This window comes from Struthio camelus, chromosome 4, assembly GCF_040807025.1.
Source record: "Struthio camelus isolate bStrCam1 chromosome 4, bStrCam1.hap1, whole genome shotgun sequence".
NCBI lineage: Eukaryota > Metazoa > Chordata > Aves > Struthioniformes > Struthionidae > Struthio > Struthio camelus.
The window spans coordinates 38,518,147-38,538,209 of NC_090945.1; the positions used below are offsets into that span (position 1 = coordinate 38,518,147).

Here is a 20,063-nt window from a genome sequence, read left to right on the forward strand (position 1 = left end):
TGAAAACAGGTCTGTTCTCATATTTTGCTCATCACAGAGTTGCAGTTGCTTACAACATGAGAGTTTTAGTTGATATTTAAAATGTAATGCAAGTCTTCAGAACGTAGTTTTTAAAGAATATAAACTGATTTAAACACAAACACTGTTTTATATACAAAATGATAAACAAGTCAGTAATATCAATGTATCCCATCTATCTAAAAATAAGAGTGCCACAATACAGGATGTGAAAGTGATATTTTAATAAGCCATTATGTAGCTTATTTCTTCTGGACAGAATTATGAATTTGGAAGGTTTGCTATTTCGAATGAGCAGCTGTGAAAATGAGTCTCTCTGTAGTCATAGATTTAATTTATATTTTACTTCATTTCCTGTTTTGTAAAATGTTGTGCTTATGAAAACAATGATTTACATGCTGTACTTTACATATATTACAAAGTTAATACCATAGTTTCTTTAAGTCTTTGAAATTAGCAGTGTAGCTAGCTAGAAAACTGGGCAGATGGCAAACTGCTCACCATGCCTGCCTTTTTTTTGTTCTATTTGCAGCATAGCTCTGTAGCTGTGTTAGGTGCATTAGTCTCTAAGAAAAAAAGTGTCTAGGATATGTTTCAAACAATGCTAATATGTTTTGAAATCTAAATATTCTGTAATAATTTATGTACACAAATTATGAGCTTTGAACATATAACTCTTAACACTTCAGATATCACAGTTTTCCTGCCAGGACAGTGCGGTGGTTTTTTTTTTTGTTTGTTTGCTTGTTTTTTTTAATTGTTCCTAATCTTCTAGCCGAAATGAAGACGAAGCTGGAACTTATTCTGTTTTTGTCTGCAGTTTTATAAAAAGCTTAAGAGCCCTATTTTAAAAAATTCTAATTTCTATTTGAGTTTCCGTATTAAGGCTTCATTTTTGAACGCAAAGTAGATATAAAACCTGAAAGGGAAGGGTTTCTAGGAGTTGGGAAGGGTAGAATGGTGAAGCGTGTGTGAGGCTGCATCGATAGTGTATCAAGTGATAAGGACTTCTTAACAGCTTATTCTGGTTTACTTGCTGAAGTTAATTCAGTCTCTTGGGTCTTCAGTTGGATCTGGCTGAACTTTTGTGCCTGAATGAATCCAGTTGCAGCTGTTATGTAACGTATCACTATGGAAGGACGGAACAAGTAAATTATCTTTCAACTGTATCTTTTCTTTCTGTGCAGTGTTAAAATGCTTTTATACTGATCATTGGATTCATGTACCCCATGTTGCTAATACTCTACAAGATGTTTTAAAGGTGAAAGAAGGTGGTTGCTTTAGTTACTTCAAGGAACTTGGTTCTTGGTGTTACTGATAACATTTTGTGGAAGCAGCTAATGAATGGTGGTTTTCTTGTTTGTTTGTTTTTAATGGCTCACTGTCAGCCTTGATCTGTTGCAGAATTTCTCAACAAAAAGAATAAAAGCCCCTTGAATAAGGTGACAGCTCACCATGGCAGAGGAAAAGCTAACTTGTTGTGGGGTTTTAACCTGAATTGAAGTAAAATTTCATAAGATTGCTTTGTACTCTTTCCTACTACAAAAAATACATTAAATGCAAAGCAGCCATGAGAAGCATAATCTTAAAATATCTTAGGGAACAAGCTGACAATGCAGGTCATTTAAATTTTTTAAGAGAATAAGCAAATGCTGTTAAAAGTTTCTTTTGGGAAGAAAATAACACAAGTTAACAACCTAAAGGGTCTCGTAATCTTCAAGATAGGCTATTGCTGTGTATTTTGTATACACGTTTAGGACCAGATATTAATCGAGTATATCCAAAATTGGAACAGATTTCAGCGCTTAAGTCACCCCTTTAATGTTATAGGTGCCGTTCAGTAACGGGGCAGAATGGCATATACCTAGAACTGAAGCCAATGGTTATATGGAGTGTTCTGTAGTTAGTGTATATTTTTCTGATGAAGCTGTCAGTTGTATTTTCATTACTCCCCCCCCCCCCCAAAAAAAAAAAAAAAAAAGTTTGGCATCGTGACTCAAAGAAGATTAAGTCAAGAAAACTTGGAGTGGTTCACATGCACAGCTGCACCTTTTAAAAAGCATTTCCATCAGAAATTCCAGTAACTTTTCCATAAATGCTTCTATTTAGTTTGTTGCTGAAGACAATTTTTGAAAAATTATCTATGTGAAAGTGCACATTGCCTTTTAATGAAAGCTAATGGATTTTCATGGGTAAATATGTCCCCTTTTCAGGTTCCTCAGCATCACCCAAATCATCTATTATATCTCCTAGCAATGCAGCAGCTAGCAGACTGGCTGGACAAGGTTGTGATTTAATTATTCCCACAGGTATCGCAGCACTGAACGGATAACGCCCTTGTCTCTGCTGACAATGCACTAACTCTTTCCTCCACGTTTCTACTAATTTGATTTACTCTTATTTGGAAATAAAACTTCGGGGTCTTTATGGTGATTCTAGTCTCTGGGTTTTAACAGTTCACAAAGAAACGTCTGCTTTCCTTTCTATATGCTGCTTCTTGCTCTACAGCGTTAAAACTAATTTACCAAATCTTAATACTATCAGACAGTAGCTAAAATAAGGGAGAAACAGAAATGTCTTATTTAGGATAAAGCCAAAACTTTTGGCGTTCTTTTTGCCAAAGTGGTCACATATTCCAGCAGAGTAGAGGATGAGGTTAGGAATAAAGAATTCACAACACCCAAACTAGGCTTTGCCACTGACTCATTGTGTGCCTGTGGGCAAATTACTTAACATCTTTGTCTGTTTCCTCCTATGTAAAAGGAGAAAAGTTATTTAGTTACCTCATAAAGGTGTTGAGAGGATTCATTACTTACTGTTTGTACAGCATTTTGAAGAAGTAAAGCCCTTGGTAGTGCTCCGTGGTAAAGGAATATCTTGAGGCATCTGAAGAGATGTTTTTTTCCAAACCCTGATTTACATAAATAGCCTGGAAAGGCTAAGGTGACTTTAACAGTCTGGATTATTCAAAATGTGAGAAGCAGGAGTAGTCAAAATTGTACACATTAAAATGTTGCTTAAAAAAGTGATAATGCTTTGCAACTCTTACTGTTCAGAACACTAGGAGTTATTTTTTCAAAATCAAAACTTAGAATCTGTATAATATACCATGCGAGCTTGACAATGCTAAGTACTGGCAATGAATGCGCGCTGAGCGATCCTAGATATTTTAAGTTGTTGCTTGCAATAGTTTCTCCATTGCCCTTTTTACACTACTGTTTTATAGAATTAGTTATCACTAATATAATGAGCCAATGAAGTTGAAATGCATAAATGAGCTGAGTTTTTGTTAATGATGGCCAAATATGTTCTCTAGAAAGCATAACATTCATTGGAAAGGATAAGAATTTTTTTTGAAAGTTTTGTATTAGCTGCGCACTTGTGATAACAGTTTGTATATGCTGATAACTTTTATTTAATGGTCTGCAGGATGTAAACAGACTTTTAGATTGGCTAAATCCAAGAGTATGTTTGACTTGGACTTTTAAAACATAAATTAAGTAATAAACACGTCTCAAAAGCTATTTTAAGGTCAGTTAGTAAAACTTCATATGTCCAGGTAAGCTTTGTTATTCAGCCTATTACTACATGAAAGTACTGATGTATATGTGCTTTTAATCAGTTTTAAAATAACTGTGATTTACTTAAGTTGATTTTGAAAATTTGGGTGTTCATGTAAATTTTAACAATGACTCTTCTGCTCTTGCATGTATGATTGCACAAATCTTCTACATGTGCTGTTAATCCATTAAAAGCAAAATAAAAACCAAGGCCTTGAAGTTTTGCTTTGTGTCTGACATAGGGGGCAGAACTCAGCAGAAGAGTGGACCTGTTGTATTAGCAGATGAAGTAAAGAATCCAGCAATGGAGAAGTTGGAATTGGTGAGAAAGTGGAGCCTAAACACTTACAAGGTTTGCAGACGTATATATGTTTGTGTATATGTGTGTGTATGTGTGTGTATATATATGTGTGTGTGTGTGTGCATGTGTGTATTCTAGAAGTGTTTGCTACGAATTTAGACTAAAGCTTTCAAAGTATTGTACTGCTGCATGAGAGGAAGTAAGCTGTTGTTGCAGCAAGCATAAGCGAGTATGTATACAGAAAGCTTAGTTTTCTGACCAGGTGTAATGACCTTTGAGAGTCTTTTTAAATCTGTGGTGCAAAGTCTTTAATAAGTACTATTAATTTAACAAGGTAAGGAATATTTTGTTTCTTATGTCCCCTTCAACATATAGGAAGTACAGATTTCAGCAGTAACGCTTCTCATTAAATCTTTTTACTATCTTTCTTAGTTGATAGCTGATGCAATAGAATTTTAGCAAATGAAAAAGGTCAGACCTGCAAGTTCTAAAACTTGCTAATCACTGTTATATTTTTGTTTTATTATCCTGGCTGAATTTTTTTTCTTAATGTTGGAATTGTTGCCTTCTATGTGTGTATTTTGCTTTTTTTTGTGGGGGCACTTCTTTTTTTATTGAATTTGGTGAAATGGAAGTGATGCTAAACAAATAAATAAAAGATGTTTAAACCACACCAGCTTGCCAGAAGCGACTCTAAGTCATAAGGAAGCTAAGGAACAGTTGTCAGGGAATAGATCACTATCAGGAGTTCTAAACAAAGACCAGTTTTGAAAAGTAGATTTTTGTTGTGCCTGAAACTTAGAGAGGTGTGGACAGGTAGGTGTGTATCAGTGGGATCTACATCAACCCATAAAGAAATGAAGAACCTGGAAAAATCTTCTCTTGCAAAACACAGATCTGAATCCCTAGTGCTCCAGTGTCCTTACATCCAGATAGGGACTTTCTGCCCAGTAAGGATGGGAAATGGGGACAGATGTTTTGCTCACTAGTAAATGTTTATGCTGCTCTTTGTGATAGGATCAGAAGACGATTACATCTTTATGTCTAATGGAACATCTCAGATGTTTATTTAGAACATTACTTCTTTGGAAATCTCTTTGCGAAGTCTGGATTTTTAGGTTTATTTCTTGGCTTAAACCTTCAAACCTTCCCCATCCCTACCCTGAAACCCGAAATCCCACCAGTATGACATTGCAGAGTTTAGCACTTCAGAAAACTAAATGGGTCTCTTGAAATCTAGAAGTTTGAGGTTGTTTCCCATGTCTGCCTCAGGACTGGCCTATGAATATAGGTCAGTTATGACCTTTCTAAAATCCCATACTGACTTTTTTTGGGCTTTCTTAGGAGGAATAAGATTGTTCGGAGAGAGCTTATGAATACAGCTGAGTTTAGGGAACATTATACAAATATCCCTGGAGATGCCATACATTCACAAACACATATCAAGTTGCATATCAAGAACAGGTATTTCATTTGATTAAGGCAGTATTTCAGTTTGTGAGCATACTAGTTTGCCATGGTTCTTCCCTTTAGAAAGGTCATGGGATGAATCTTCCTCATTATCTCATAGCTAACAGGTTAGAGGTTAACAGAGGGGAAGTAAGGGGTAGGAGTAAATGGTCAGTATAGGTAAGTCAGCAGTTGAATGCCCCCCCCCACCCCCAGCTGAGAACCATGCTGTTCCATATGATAGAAATTAATCAAGAAGTGGAGTTACTGGAGAAGATTGTTATTACAAAGCTACTTAGGGAACTGACATGAGTAGTTCCTCTATCACTGCCTCTATATTAGAAGTTATAAAATACAAATTATTGGATGTTAGGGACAGAATTGGAGAAGAAATAATGTTTTGAATACTTGCCTTAGCAGACATTTTAAGGCCTCTTTTTATTTTTGGGCCATTGTCAAGTGTGGGATACTGAACTACAGTGTACACCAGTAAGGCCTATGTTCTAAAATGCACATGGTGACTCTGTGGAGGCATTTATGTGAAGAAGAAAGTGGTTACTGAATGAATGAATAAAACTCTTCAGATCTTTAAGGTATTTTTTGCTCCTTTAAGTTCCTGTTACTTTTGTAAGTTTTGGTAATGATGGAGGTATTGTTTATTATGTGATTCATCTGCAGCCTCATCTTATGGCTAATAAGAGCTTGAGGGGTGAGGGGTTTCAACTGATAATGCAAGGAAATGTGCCCTTTTGTTCTTACACGCTGGCTCTACAGAGTACATGCAAGTGAAGAACAAGAGTCGCATTATTACATGGCTGCAGTGCCATAGAATATGTATAATCCTCAAACAGTGAGACATAACAGATGGGTTTTCCTTTTTCTCCAAGGTACTCGCTGGAAACCATTTACAATTACTGCTTGCCTTGTGAGATGGCAAATACAGAACTCACATTCTGAAATCAGACTTCTCAAATCAGTTGATTTTTGTCAATGAACCTTTTTCCCATTGGCATGCAGCCTGAAATTGTCTGAAGCTTAGATGATCTATGTCTAATCATGATTTCTTCAAATTGAAGTTCTAGGGATTTCAGTATCCCTATCAACCTTTTCTCTTTTTAGCTTTCTACTTTCAGGTGCTCTCATTGATGTCAGCCAGCTCTTTCACCTTTTGGAGTCATCACTCCGTAATATTTTGGCTTTTACATTCAGAAATCATACCCATCTGTGAATGGATGGTCAAGCAGAGATAACTGCTTTTGTTCTCTCCCTCTTTCACCTCATATTGCTGTTTTAAGCCACTGTTTCTGTGTGAAAGTTACAGGAGGATAAAGCTGGTCTTTTTTCTAGCCGAACCATGAATTTTAGTGGACTGTATCTAACTTCCTCCCATAACTCATTACTTAATAAGATTATTCTGTTGCTTTTGCAGCTGCTGTCCCTCTTTACTTTATCTTGCTCCATAGTAACCATTACCCTTTTCCCACACCCTTTGAATGAGGAAGGCATTTTCACTTTAGCAGTAAGACATAGGCATGAACAGATTGTGACTCTTTTTTAAAAAAAAAAAAAAAAAAAAAAGCTTTTCTTTATTTTTCATACAACTTTCTAAATTTTGAGGAAAAATATATCTGGCTTACAAGCCTCTCTGTAATACCGGGTTATTAGTGGAATTTTTATTTCTAAGACTTGTTTATTAATGTCTCCCTCCATCTTTTAAAATATGTAATTTAAAAAATGTTTCCCTTAAATCCTTTTTTTTTTTTTCCTTGAGAGAGTTGTTTTTCTTAAAATTTGCTTTATGTTACTTTTTGAGGATTAAATTCTTATTCAGGACCATATTCTTCATAGATACTCTGTTGAAGAAAAGCAAAACAATTCATAGTTTGAGGTTTTCCTCTTCAATTGCTGATGAGAAAACACAGCAACTTGTCTGTATAGTACCTTTAGAACCAGAAAGAATGAAAATAGATAGGTGCATCTTCTTTCTCAGTTATTTTTGCTTAACCTCAATGTTCAACTTTGTCTTTAGGTACATCTCAGTCTAGCAAAGTATACAAAGCCTAAGTAGTCTCTCGAATCACTAATTTTTCTCATTTGTCAGGGTTGCTTTTTTATTTTTAATTTTTTTGCTGTAACTTCTGAGGCTAAAAGCATCAAAATGCTCCTCGATTGCAAAGAATTTCTTCCTCGGTGATTTATTCTTGCTTCCAAAAATGTTACCTTCCATGACTTGGATTCTCTTGCATTTCTGCATGTGTGTGTTTGTGTGTCTCAGCTTTTTTGGAAAACCGCCAGAATTTCTCCTTTAATTGCATAGTTTATAGTGAAATACTTATGCTCTCATGATGCTCCTTCCTCAGTTGCAATTTGCAATTTCTGTTACTGCCTTTGGTAATACAGGTGTGTTCTGTGACAATATGATTTGTTATGCTCTCCCAAATTTCTGAATCTTGACAGAAAAACATCTCCTAAACTTGCTGTGCTTTTTCCTGTTGGTTGGTTGAATCTAACAAAATAGCCCAAATAAGCTTTAGATTGGAAGGTAAACGCTATCAGTTATGATAATCTCTTTCTGCTTGATCATTCTTCATCTTTGTGTTTTGTCAGTTAACTTTGGAAAGGACACAAAATTGTAACAGACTAAAAGAAGTACATCTCCTTTGGACATAAGTCCAGACTGAATTAAACCAAATTCCTTGAATTATTCAGTACAACCCTGGAAGATCTAATGCTGTAATGTGTTTTGGGAATGTAATTTAAAATAGGGTTTGGTTTCACTTCACCTAATAAAATTGAAATTTTGCACCTAGGTTCAGTCTCTTCAGAGTAGTTGTAGCCTTGACCGTTAATTTAATTTCCTTGTAATTCCGGTTTTAGCAGTGGTTCTTCATACGTAACTCCGTTTTGTCTTTCACCTCTTGGGTCCACAGATGAACTTCAAGTCACTTAGTACAACAGTAAATGATTCCTGCTTTACAGAGAGAAATTGTAGGGCTTTGCCACGCATCTGCTTTGCAAATGGCTTCTCCTGTGTTTCAGTGGACGGAAACCCAAGGATGCCTCTGGGGAGCCTCACTGTCAAGTTGGGCTCAAATCTCTGGCAGAGAGGGTGTCACGGAAAACTGGAATGTGGTAGCATCTTAAGTTGTCGCAGCCATTGCCTGAATGAAAGTGTCTACAACCTACACATAAGAGCAGGTTTTGCTGCTCACCACATTAATGAACTGCGAATCAGTTGAGAAGTCTATTTGTGACAGAAAAAAATAGAGCTGATTGTTGCAGAAAGACGTTATTTTATATGTGGGTGAATAAACAATAAGAAATGCAGTTTAAGACAGCTTTACCTGTTTCCCAGTAAGACTTCCCAATCGACTTTAAACGTGACAAATGCTCTGCCCATGCTGCCCCCCAACAAAAATAACTTTTTTAGACATATTCAGGATCTTATTGGAAACTCCATAAAATAACATGGGTTACAGCTCTGGAACTGGATGGTTAGTAGACAAAGTCCAAAAGATCACAGAGTATATATTTTTTATGCAGAACTGGTAATACTCCTATTAACTGACTTTGATGTAGCAGGCTAAATAATTTCTTCTTTTAACTTAGTGAGATTCACCAACCCCAAAAAGAGATAAATGTTCTTTTACTTGAGAAACAATTAGTTATGCTCCTGATTTGCTAACTTGAATATTCATATTAGTAAGAGTTGAGACTTGTCCAGCTGTTCTTGCTGAGTCCTGATAAACTTCTAAGGTGTGATGGTTTTTTCAGTTTGTTGTGCAAACTTTTATTGGGAGGGGTGATTGTGAAAGAATTGTGTGTAATTATATGTCCCTTGAAGCTGAAAATGGGTGTATGCTGTGCTGTCTTGGATATATTTGATTCCTTAGAGTTTAATTTTTTTTTTTTTCAGTGTACACGTCAGATCATCTCTGAAAAATTGGGTCGTGGCTCAAGAACAGTAGATCTGGAACTAGAAGCTCAAATAGATATATTGAGAGATAACAAAAAAAAATATGAAAATATCTTGAAACTGGCACAGACGTTGTCCACACAACTCTTCCAGATGGTACATACCCAAAGGCAACTTGGAGATGCGTTTGCTGACCTGAGTTTGAAATCATTGGAACTTCATGTAAGACTTTTATAGTGTTAAAAAAAATAAAAAGGCAGAGATGAAGATAAGTCTAATTCACTTGTCCAGGGTGTATATTAGTTAGCCACTAATTTTTCTAAACATTGTAGTTAAGAACATTACATGCTGTTTGCGTTAAAAGTTTATGTAATTTGCTTCAGACTGTAGGAAATTATTGAAATTACTGTAGTTGTTAACTGTTTCTAAATGTCTCTCTTTAATGGAAGATTGGACTCAAGAAGTGACGTACAGCTTTCTTTTGTATGGTAAATGCATTTTGCTATTCCTTTTGCTTCTAATGAAATGCCGTCAAAAGTGTTGCAGAATATTACTTCCTGTCAATTACAGAATGTCTCTGGGGACTATGCCTGGGAGTAAGTAGAGTAGGGCACGCTACTTCACTTCTGCATACTGAATGTGAGTAAAAGATTTCACTGTAGTAGATTTAGGCGTTGAGGTTTCATATCAAAGTCCTTTTTTTTTTTTTTTTTTTTTTTTTTTTTAAATCAGGCTTTTGCTATTGGGTAGAACTAATCTGTATTCTTATGTCACTTGGAGTTTCTGAGCAAGAGAGGCAATCTTTAGATGTCTGCATTTGGGTTGCTACAATTCCTTGCTTTAGAAGTTTTTAACACTTGCACTTTTTGCTGTTACTGGTAACAGAACTGTCTGCTGTAAAAAGAGAAAAGTTAGATATTGCCTATGAAAAGTAGTAGTAGGTGTTTTACTTCTACATTGATCATACTTTACTGCCAGAGATAAAGCAGTTTGATTCTGCTACCGGTTCCTAGGAAAAACAGTGTCAAGGGACTGAATGATCCGCTAAAACATAGCTGCTGAAACAGCCCAAATTACCTTTGTGGTTATTAAATTTAAAATCTCTGTTTCTGTATTCCTCTCTCTTCATGATTGCCGATTTCCAGTGAGTTTGGGGGAGAGGTTGGGCTAACGCTTGCACAGAGGGAGCTTAACTGGTAGCTACTTGGAATAATTTCTGGCTCCTGCACTCAAATATGGAAATCTTTAATGTTACAGCCTGGCAGATGAAAATTTATGCACAATGTAGCATGTCTAGCAGCTGAGAAATTAAATCATCTGACAAAAGGGGCAGACATTTTTTTTAGTAATCAGTGTATTCTTGACACAAATACGGGGTATATGATTTGTGCTAAAACTTACTGATTGTTGTGAAGTATGTGCCGAAGCTGGATGTTTTTTCTGAAACTCAGATTAAATCTGGCATCGTTCTCTTGTTTAAAGAATTTTCTTCCATAGACAGCTTGTAACTGCTAGTGGGAATATCCAGGTTCTGTCAATGTCTTGGAATCTGTTTCAGTCATTCATCTCCTGAACGGGGCTGTTCATGAAAATCAAATAAAGGTTTTTGCTGCTGTAATAAAAGTTATCTAACCTTTGCCTCTTGGAGACTTGCCTGATGTTTGTCTCTTTCCTCTCTGTGTTTTCCCTTTGTTTAATCTGTACTGTGTTGCTGGCTGTAGCGTGGCCTGTTCTTGAGTGTTTAGATAGCGTTGTTGCTCTAAAACTTGTGCAAGACTAAAAGGAAAATACCTGAAAAGTTGGTCTTCATATTTAATTTCATAGTGTATGGGGGGGAGGGGTAGAAAACGCCAAACTCCCTGTCTAAAGATAATATTCCTTGCTTTATACATGTTAACAAAATGAGATCTTACTGTGATATGTGCAGAGGTATTACTTAATGTGAATGTTTTCCTGTTTCTCTTTTGGATACAAAGATATGTCCTGGTTCCAGGCTCATGTGCTTCTAATTTTACAGACAGATGAAGTCCAATTGTAATTGACCTGTGCGTAGAATACGAACTGAGTGTAAACTCTTGATACAGAAAGGATTTCCTCTCTGTTTCCGAAGAGGTATACGCAGAGGTCATGGACAGAAGTTGAGGTCCAAGTTTTTATATGACATTGTGTAATGCTCATTAACTGAGAGCTGGTTCTGTGACCCTTTAAATCAAATGGAGCCTGCTGCAGCCCTGTTCTTACCCATCTCCTTTGAAACGGTACTGTTGCTTACTTGGGTCTGCAGTGATTTGGGTCAGAGAACCAGCTAGAAAATTAATTGCAGTCTTTCCTGCATGAGGCAGAGGAGTTGGGAAAAGTGCAGCTAAATGCCGCTGAAAGGGGCAGACCTTCTTTTGCCATTGGCGTTGCCTGTGTGCTTGCTCCTACTTCTTCCTTGTGCTAGTGCTTGTGTTACTGTGTAGCAGGCTGTCCCAGAGAGCTAAATGAGCTGACGGATTTATTTGGATTTTGGCAGGATCCATAGTGACCTGGCTGACCGTTCTTTGTCACATAAGCAGCTGTATAGCACAAAGGAGATTGTGGGAATATCTTTTTAGCAGGGTCTTAGCTCATAAAAACTTGCCACAGGTTCTCTTCCTTTTTTCCTCTCCCTCAAACTGCTTATTTCCTTTTCACCTCCTTTTCTAGAGGCTTCCCCCCTTACCATTGCCTGATAACGTTAACCACGTGAAGTGATTAACGTTAACAAGAAACATCATTTGGCTTTGGGGTTTATGTTTTAGATAGATTAAAGGAAGCTGGGAGAATACAGCACTTCTGACTCAGATGTTGGCAATGTGCAAGCCTAAAAAGACCAAGTTCCAGATATGAACCTAGTGTGTTTTACAACTAGAAATTGTACTTTTTTAATGAGAGCTCCATCTGTGGAATGTGAAGATGCCATATGGATGACATAAATATAATAATCAGGCTTGTTTGGCATCTATGCATTAAGAAAACTTTTGCAGCTTTGGTCAGTGCTTACTTTTTTTTTTTTCCCCTTAAAGATGAAGAAAGCATGAACAAACATATATTCAAATGTGACTGAAATGCCTTGGAAATAACGGAAATATTTTTGCCTTTGCAAATTTATGGCTGATCGACCTTACCGGTTTTATTTGCTGTCCATTATAGTGCTCTACTTTTCAGTTATTTACAGCCTATTAAAATGTGGCAAATCTTGGATTTTTTTTGCAATGCTCTTTTCCAGAAAGTAAGAATAAAACTTGCTAACTAATTAATACTGTGTGCCCTTGTGAATTTAGTTGTACTACTGTATGTAATACAATACTGTCTCTGTTGGTATCAGAATGTTGCCTAGACAACTACATGGGAGATGCCGGATTAAAACCGTGTTGAATCACAATGTAAAGATTTCATTAGCACTCACTTTAAAGTAACATTAAAGGCTTTGGAGTTCAGAAAAAAACACATTATAAAATAGGATTTTACATCACATGTGTGGCATCAAAACTGTAAACCATGTTTTACTGATACTAGAGGGATTTCACAAAAACTGTGAACTGAATATTTCTGTTTAATCATAACCATACTTACACAGAAGTGACAAAACTTCCACATCTGTGCTGTCATGGGTTTTTTTTATATAGTTGCTGATGAATGTTATGATTTGAAATGATCTACAGTTTTTGTTTTTGTTTTATTTTTCTTCTCTGCTCTCTTTATTTATAGGAGGAGTTTGGCTACAATGCAGATACTCAGAAACTTCTAGCTAAAAATGGAGAAACTCTTCTTGGGGCTATTAACTTTTTTATTGCCAGTGTGAATACATTGGTGAATAAAACAATTGAGGACACATTATTGACTGTGAAACAATATGAAAGTGCCAGGTAGCTATTCTATGTCTAGCTATTTTCATTACAACTTAATCTTCAGGAAACAAATTTTTTATCGATTTTGTCCTTGTATTTGAATAGCTAATATAGCAGATTTAAAAAAAAAAAAAAAAAAAAAAAAAAGTAAGTATAAGACAACTAGTATAATCGGGATTTACAGTTAACTCTCTCATTGCACATGTTTTTAAATGTCTTGTAAATTTCCTGTTGTAGACTTGATTTTATTTGTCAGCTTCATAGGTCTCTAAATAATTATATTCTTTTTTCCTGCCCGCTAGATTAAGGCGGTTTTCTAAACAGAAAAGCAGTGCAAAGTTGAGCCTTTTATCTAGCTATATTGCAATAAGTGAAGTAGTTTCTCTGGCTGAAAAACATTAATCCTTGTGCTTCAATTTTTATGCAGAGTTGCAGGTCTGGTTTGGGCCAGGCAGAACCAAAAAGAAACTTCCTAGTGGCTGAATAGTATCTAGCGGTAGATAATGGGTTGTGTGCCCTGGAGAAGATTACTTCAGTCAGGATATTGCTAAGTTTTCCGAAACTAGGTTCCTTTCTTTTGCCAGTGTTTAGACTTGTGGTCCTTTCTGGTGCTGGTTCCGTTCTGACATTCAGCTCTGGTGCTGGTTCCATTCTGACCCATTGCACTTAATTGGGTACAAATTTTTCTGTAATTCTCCAAAAGGCATAGTTTCTACATGTTAACTTTTTTTAGTTTTAGAGCAAAAAATGCAAATGACTCGAGTTCGGGAGTTCTCGCCCACCCTTTTTTCATTGTTCTGTTTTTATTCTAGTGCTTTATTTATAAGCAAAATACTTTTAAGCTATTGTTTTGATATTTGGATATGTTGTTAAATGGCAAGAAAGACAAAATTAACCTGGAAGTAAAGTACTGCTTTATTTTTGATGTCAAAATATTTCTCAAAAAATGAGAAATGAATGCATGTGTTTTCCAGGTATTCCCTTGAAAATGTATGCAAGGTACATCTGCTAAGAGTTCTTGCCAGTCCTTCTGAGTACATGATTCTTCCCTCTTGAAATATCTTCATTAGTTTCTATTTCTTTTCAGTAAAAGAATTAAGTATCTTGTAATTTTGTTATGACAGATAAAAGATGAAGGATCTTCACTTATCTAGTCAGTTTGCCTTTTCCAATTTGTATTCCAAATAATTACTTTTTCCTCTAAAAAGGTTAAATTCTCTCTCTCTCTCTCTCTCTCTCTCTCTCTTTTGTTTTGTTTTTTGATTATTTTTCTTCTATCACATGCTAATATCCTGGATTCCACTGTTTTAAAACTGCGGAGATGTATGGAAGGAAGAGTGAGGTTTTGGGTAGGGCTGCCCATGACCCTAGAGTGATTTCTAGCTATTGTGAGTTGCTCTACCTGGTCAAGTTGTAGCAGAAAGGAGCACATGTTATGTGGAAAGGCAGTTCAAGGTTGCTAGTACATTTCTGTCTCATCTACTTGTGTAGAGTGTTTTTGAGTGTATGTGTGTGTTAAGTATAAAAATAGTTTAATATCTGGCAAGGATCCAGAGTTCAACAGACTTGTATGCAACACTGGGAAGTAGAAGATGCAAGTGCTGAATTCAGCACTATCATCTTTACACTACCGATGTTCCATAGGCAATTCTCCCACTTGTAAGTACTATATATGTTTTATTTGATGGATAGAAAGCATAAATTTAAATACATATTCTTAAAAATATTTTTGAAGGTAAGACTGGAAACAATTTAAAAGTATTTAAGAAAATACAAATATGGGACTTTTTTCTTATAAAGGGGAAAAATGGATTTTTCCCCATTGAAACCAAAAGAAGATATGACTGGTTCCTCTTGATTCATGGAATAAAATAGTGTAGTCTAATATGGAAGGATATCAAAGAGGCCTATTGCCTTTTTTTTTTCTTTTTTCCAGTAGTGGCATGTGAAGGCTATATAGGTCAGTTAGAATGATGTCAAGTATCTGCAGGCAAGAGGCTTTAATATAATTTCAATTTCATTTTAGCTAGCAGTGTCTGAGGACAGAATTACTTATTTCATATGTTTTAGTGTTTGTTTTTCTTGGGCTGCTAACTTACTGCTGATTTTGGTGGTGGAGAGAACAAGAGTAAATTAACAAATACCTTTGGGTTTGTCTTATCTAAAAGCAGCATATATGTCTTTGTGGCAGTGTTATCTTAGTTCTTACCAAGCTGTGATGCTTAGCCCTCAGTCTTTCTTTTCCCTTATCTCCTTCAGTGTTGATGTTGATCTGGAGAATCTGACTTCCCTCAGTACATAAAGTAGGCTTGCAGTCGAGTATAAACAACGAGACATCTTTCTGCTGCCTGTAGGGTAGACAAGTTCTCCCACAACTATTTGTAGAAGACTTGTAGAAGAGTTGCTGTGAACGTGTGCGGAGAAGCCTTGGGACAGAAATTGATAGATCTGAGCCATTACTCGCTATTGCTGAGAGAGGGACGCCTTTCTCTTGGTGCTTCGCTTGCTCTTGCTGTCAGCTCTCTACTGAACTGGTTCAACAGCAGGAAAAAAAAACGGGAGTAGCTTTCTCTGACTTTATAAATTGAGATATTGAAGGGAAGGATCTGAGCTCTGAAGCCAGGATAAAACAGGGTTGAGAGCTCATGGCTGAGATGAGAATAGAAGGGGAGGGTAATTGTTGAGGCAGTTCTGTACAATTTACGTAAGGGTTTTTTCTTGATGAATGGGAGGAAAAAAGCTTGCCCAGGTTATATATTTTTTTCTACACTTGTGTCTATTTTGTTCATCTTTAATTGGCCCTGTATGTGAGGTCTGTTTTGAGACACTTTGCCTTTAGATTTTTTTCCCCCCCCCTCACCTTTCTTTTCAGGATTGAATATGATGCCTATCGAACAGATCTAGAAGAGCTGAATCTTGGCCCTCGTGATGCAAACACTTTGCCAAAGATTGAGCAATCACAACAGCTGTTTCAAGTGCATAAAGAGAAATATGACAAAATGCGTAATGATGTATCTGTCAAACTGAAATTTTTGGAAGAAAATAAGGTAAGCTGCAACTTAACTTCTGATGTTGTGCTAAGGAATTTTGTATTGTTAGTTTATAGTTTGCTAGAAGGAGTTTATGAACTGGATCTTAAAACAGATTTTAATTTAAAAGTAGAGCAAGCAAAGAAAATGAAGTAAGTTTTCCGAATTCTTGGTGTATCACTGGAGGATAGACTTTTAGAGTGGAGAATCTCACAAGTCACCCATCAAGCTGCTGCAATGTAAAGTACAAACATATTACAGAGGTAAATTTCTTGGTGATATGGGAGGGTTCGAGTGTGGAAAAGCATCACTACAGCAGTTTATCACGCTTAATAGTCGATTAATTGAGTCATTACTGCTGATTCAAGACTGAGTAACACTCAGGTGTTTGGCAATGCTTCCGCAACACTCTCATGGAGAACATGCACAAAGGAAGTGGGAAGAGCAGTGAAGAGGCTTCTTCAGAATGAAGCCTTCTCCAAAATAATGAAATGACCTTCACTGAGAGAGATAGCTTTGTGTAGTTAACACTCTTGTAGTTGCCGAAGCTGGGCTTTTAGACTGTGGGTTTGGGAGTGGGGAGAGGGTTGTGGGGTATGTTGTTGTTGTGCCCTTTCCCCCCCCCCAGCATCTTTCCCAACTACACTTTTTCTCTGTACCCCCTTTATCGCTGGATACCTCCTCTTATTCTATCTGCTAGAAAAAATACAATTATTGTACAGATTGCATTTTTAAACTGTACTTTTGTTGGTAAATAAATATTTCTAAATTGTGTCTTATTAAGTACAAAAAATCATGATCTTTCAAGATATGAATTTGGTTCACACTCATAGTATATGAAATGGTTATAATCCTTCTCTGTGACTGCATTCGCTATATGTTCAGAGGGAGGAAAATATCAACATTTATATAGAGAGTTGTTTGTCGGTTTGTGCATATCTAGCATTGAGTTAACATTTTCCTCGTGGAAATATTGCAAGATCTGTGAGTAGGTAGCATGGCCTGTTAGAAAATAGAGGCTTGGCCCCAGAACAACAGCAGCAGCAGCAGCAAACCATGCCTCCTTGAAGGCCTTTCAAACTTTAAGGGAAAACCATAGAGATGAACTAAACCAATTAAAATTGAATGTCTGAGTTCGTGATATAACCACGTAGCCTGTTGCATCAACTATTTAAAGAGGGAGGGCAGGGAAGAAACGTGAACCATCAACCAGTGAGAAGGGGGTGGACCATCAACCAGTGAGAAGGGGGGGGGGGGAAGTAGAGGGGAAAAAATACTTTCAATGCACTTTGATTTCCAAAGCAAACACTGGAAACGTAGTTCCTGAACACTATTACTTTATATAGGTATTTGCATTAGGACAGGGGTCTGAGACCCCGTAGCATTTAGCACATTAAGAGTTGATGATTCAGATCATCAATTGATTTAAAAACTGGTATTCTCTGGATTTCGTTTGTTGTTCTTGCTGAACTTTGGCCCTTTAACTTGCAAATGGAAAAATCCATATTGAAAGTCATTTTCTCGAACAAGCTGAAATTGGATCTGAATGCCAATACCTATTTTTAAGCTGATAAATCCTCATAAGAACTGAGTCTTAGAACTATGTTAAGTTGAAAACAGGTTATTCTGAAGATCTTCGCTTTCAGGCTTTTTTCCTTCATTTTCCTCCTCTAGTACATTATTTGTTACTAGTACAATTTCTTATGTTGAAAGAAATTGTTTGATCTGTCCATCTCGTATCTGTATTGGGACTCTGATCCTTATGTTTAAACCAGTCAGACATAGCACTGATTCTACTTCTTGATTTGCATTAACTGTATAGCAAACTGATTAATTTTGTCTATACAAATGCAAAAGCTTTGAAAGCATTTTATTTCCATCTTGCTTCACAAAACCCTTTAAAAAATGTTTCCTAAAATTAGATAGTTTAGGGAACGCCGTTGAAGTTGTCTTCCGATCGACAGTCTTGGATTAGATCAGGAATCCTGTTAGTAGTCACAGCCTACAAATTCTGTTCCCAAAAGAGATTATTTTTTCCTTCCTGCCTTTTTTAAGATTAATACAGAGGGCGCTTTCACATCCTTAAGCTTTTTCATTGCTGCTTAACATTTCTCAGTTTTGACATTTGGGATGTCAAAATATTTACTGAAGGGTTTATATAATTTGTTCAGGTAAACCGTAGCAGGTCTTCCTTCCTATATAGTCAAATATTGGCTTAAATATAATTATCTAGGGAGAGCTTCAGTCAAACAAGTCTCATTTTGGTGTCTTCTATTTATTATATAGGATCTTCCAAAATATGCAGGATAAAATATGCATTGTAAATTTGTTTTCTGTGTGTCAGCATATTTTCCTGAACTGCATTTGTCTGTGATAATTTCCGTTCTTCAGTTGCCTAAAATGCTTCTTGGGGTGTAGTGAAAGGCAGTGACTAGTAAGAAGAACATCTCTCTGATAATATGAAATCTTGATTTCTTTTTCTGGTGCCAACCATCTCTTATCAATATCAACAAAAGGGAGCTCCTGTTAGACCTCACACTTGTCCTGCAACTAGTACTAAGAAATCAGAATGCCCAAGGATTTTGCAAAAGAGCTATGTAATCTTTATGCGCATTAATGGTAGCTGCGTACAAAAAGTATGCGATGGCCTTAAGTCAGCTAGATTTTTTCTATTTTAAAAGATTATTAACTGTGTGATCAATAAGTATAGAAATTAGATTTTCTTTTCAGTTAGATTTAATAATCTCAGATGTTCAACTTTTTGCCAAAAAGTTATAGCAATTGCTGTAACCGATCATAATTTAAACTTCTATAAATACAGCACGTGCCCAGCGTGAGGGAATAGAAGAAGGAGGAAGAGCACAGTGGGTAAGGTTGTATTAGTGTGTTTGTAACTGAGGCGCTTCAGCTGTTGGAGCAGTGCACTGTTTAGGAGGTGCTTGAACTGAAGACAGCATATGGTGTTGCACTCCCAGGTGGAAGGGTGATTTTTATATTGTTCATAAGTTATTACAGTAATCCCAAGGACAGAGTTGCATAGTGATGTGCTCCCTGGTGACGGGAACTAGCATGTGAGAGAGAGAGAGAGAGAGAGTGTGTGGGGTGGGGGGTGTGTGGTGTGGGTGTGGGGGGGGGGTGGGTGGGGGGTGGGTGGGGGTGGTGTGTGTGTCTCTGTCCCCAAGCTGAGTTGTTCCTAGTTGTTTCCGTGTTAACAACGTAATTGTGTAATGAAACCTTGCCATAGCAATGCAGTAAAGCATACATGTTAGGATTTAATTTTAGATTAGGTAAGTCAGTTCATGAGTATCTCCCAATAAATACCTAATTTCATAGTCTGATCAATATTTTAAAAAATAGGAAAAATACCAGATTTTTTTCTAGTCTGACAAAGTAATGTCAAAACAGGACTGGCAATCCTACGCGTTTTTAGTAAACCTGCCTCCGCCACTCAGGTGTGTTCCCACTCAGAAGTTTTGCCCGGTATTTGATTAATCATGGCAGGTGAGGAGAGCGGGGAAGACTGGGAGCTGTGTTCTGGCTGTCACTGCAAAGGAACTATAAATCCAGTTTAACTGGCTGGTGTACTTTATGTCTGTGTTACTTTAAATGTCACAAAATGGTCAAAAGCTCTCCAGCCCTAGGCTTCCAGGGGAGGAAAATCGCATGGTTGCAGTTTGTCTGTTGCGCTGGGTTCATACGTTAATGTTTCAAGTAAAAGATCAAAGAAGTTCAGGGAAGAACTGTGTTACAGTGAAACTAGGGTTGAAAGTTTGTGTCTGTAAAGGCAAGGTACGCAAGATGCCCGTTTACTTTCTTTATAACATTTGATCTTGAAATTCACATCGAATTTCCTATGTTTATTATAGAAGAAAGCCAAATACCTTCGTAGTGAGTCATCTAAAGCTGTCATAGTGTTGC

General features: G+C 36.7%; 1 protein-coding gene across 16 annotated transcripts in view; it reads left to right on the forward strand.

Moving 5' to 3' along the window:
• ARFIP1 (ARF interacting protein 1) overlaps positions 1–20,063 on the forward strand; it is a 46,265-nt gene that overhangs the window by 21,635 nt on the left and 4,567 nt on the right. For 6 of the 16 annotated variants that reach the window (XM_068942305.1, XM_068942306.1, XM_068942315.1 and 3 more), the window contains 5 exons: positions 2,232–2,327; positions 3,821–3,930; positions 9,245–9,466; positions 12,977–13,134; positions 15,989–16,163. In XM_068942305.1, the coding sequence (XP_068798406.1) occupies positions 2,232–2,327; positions 3,821–3,930; positions 9,245–9,466; positions 12,977–13,134; positions 15,989–16,163 (761 nt within the window). The remainder of the gene's footprint in view (positions 1–2,231; positions 2,328–3,820; positions 3,931–9,244; positions 9,467–12,976; positions 13,135–15,988; positions 16,164–20,063) is intronic. The other 10 variants (XM_068942311.1, XM_068942310.1, XM_068942303.1 and 7 more) reach the window with 2 other exon arrangements.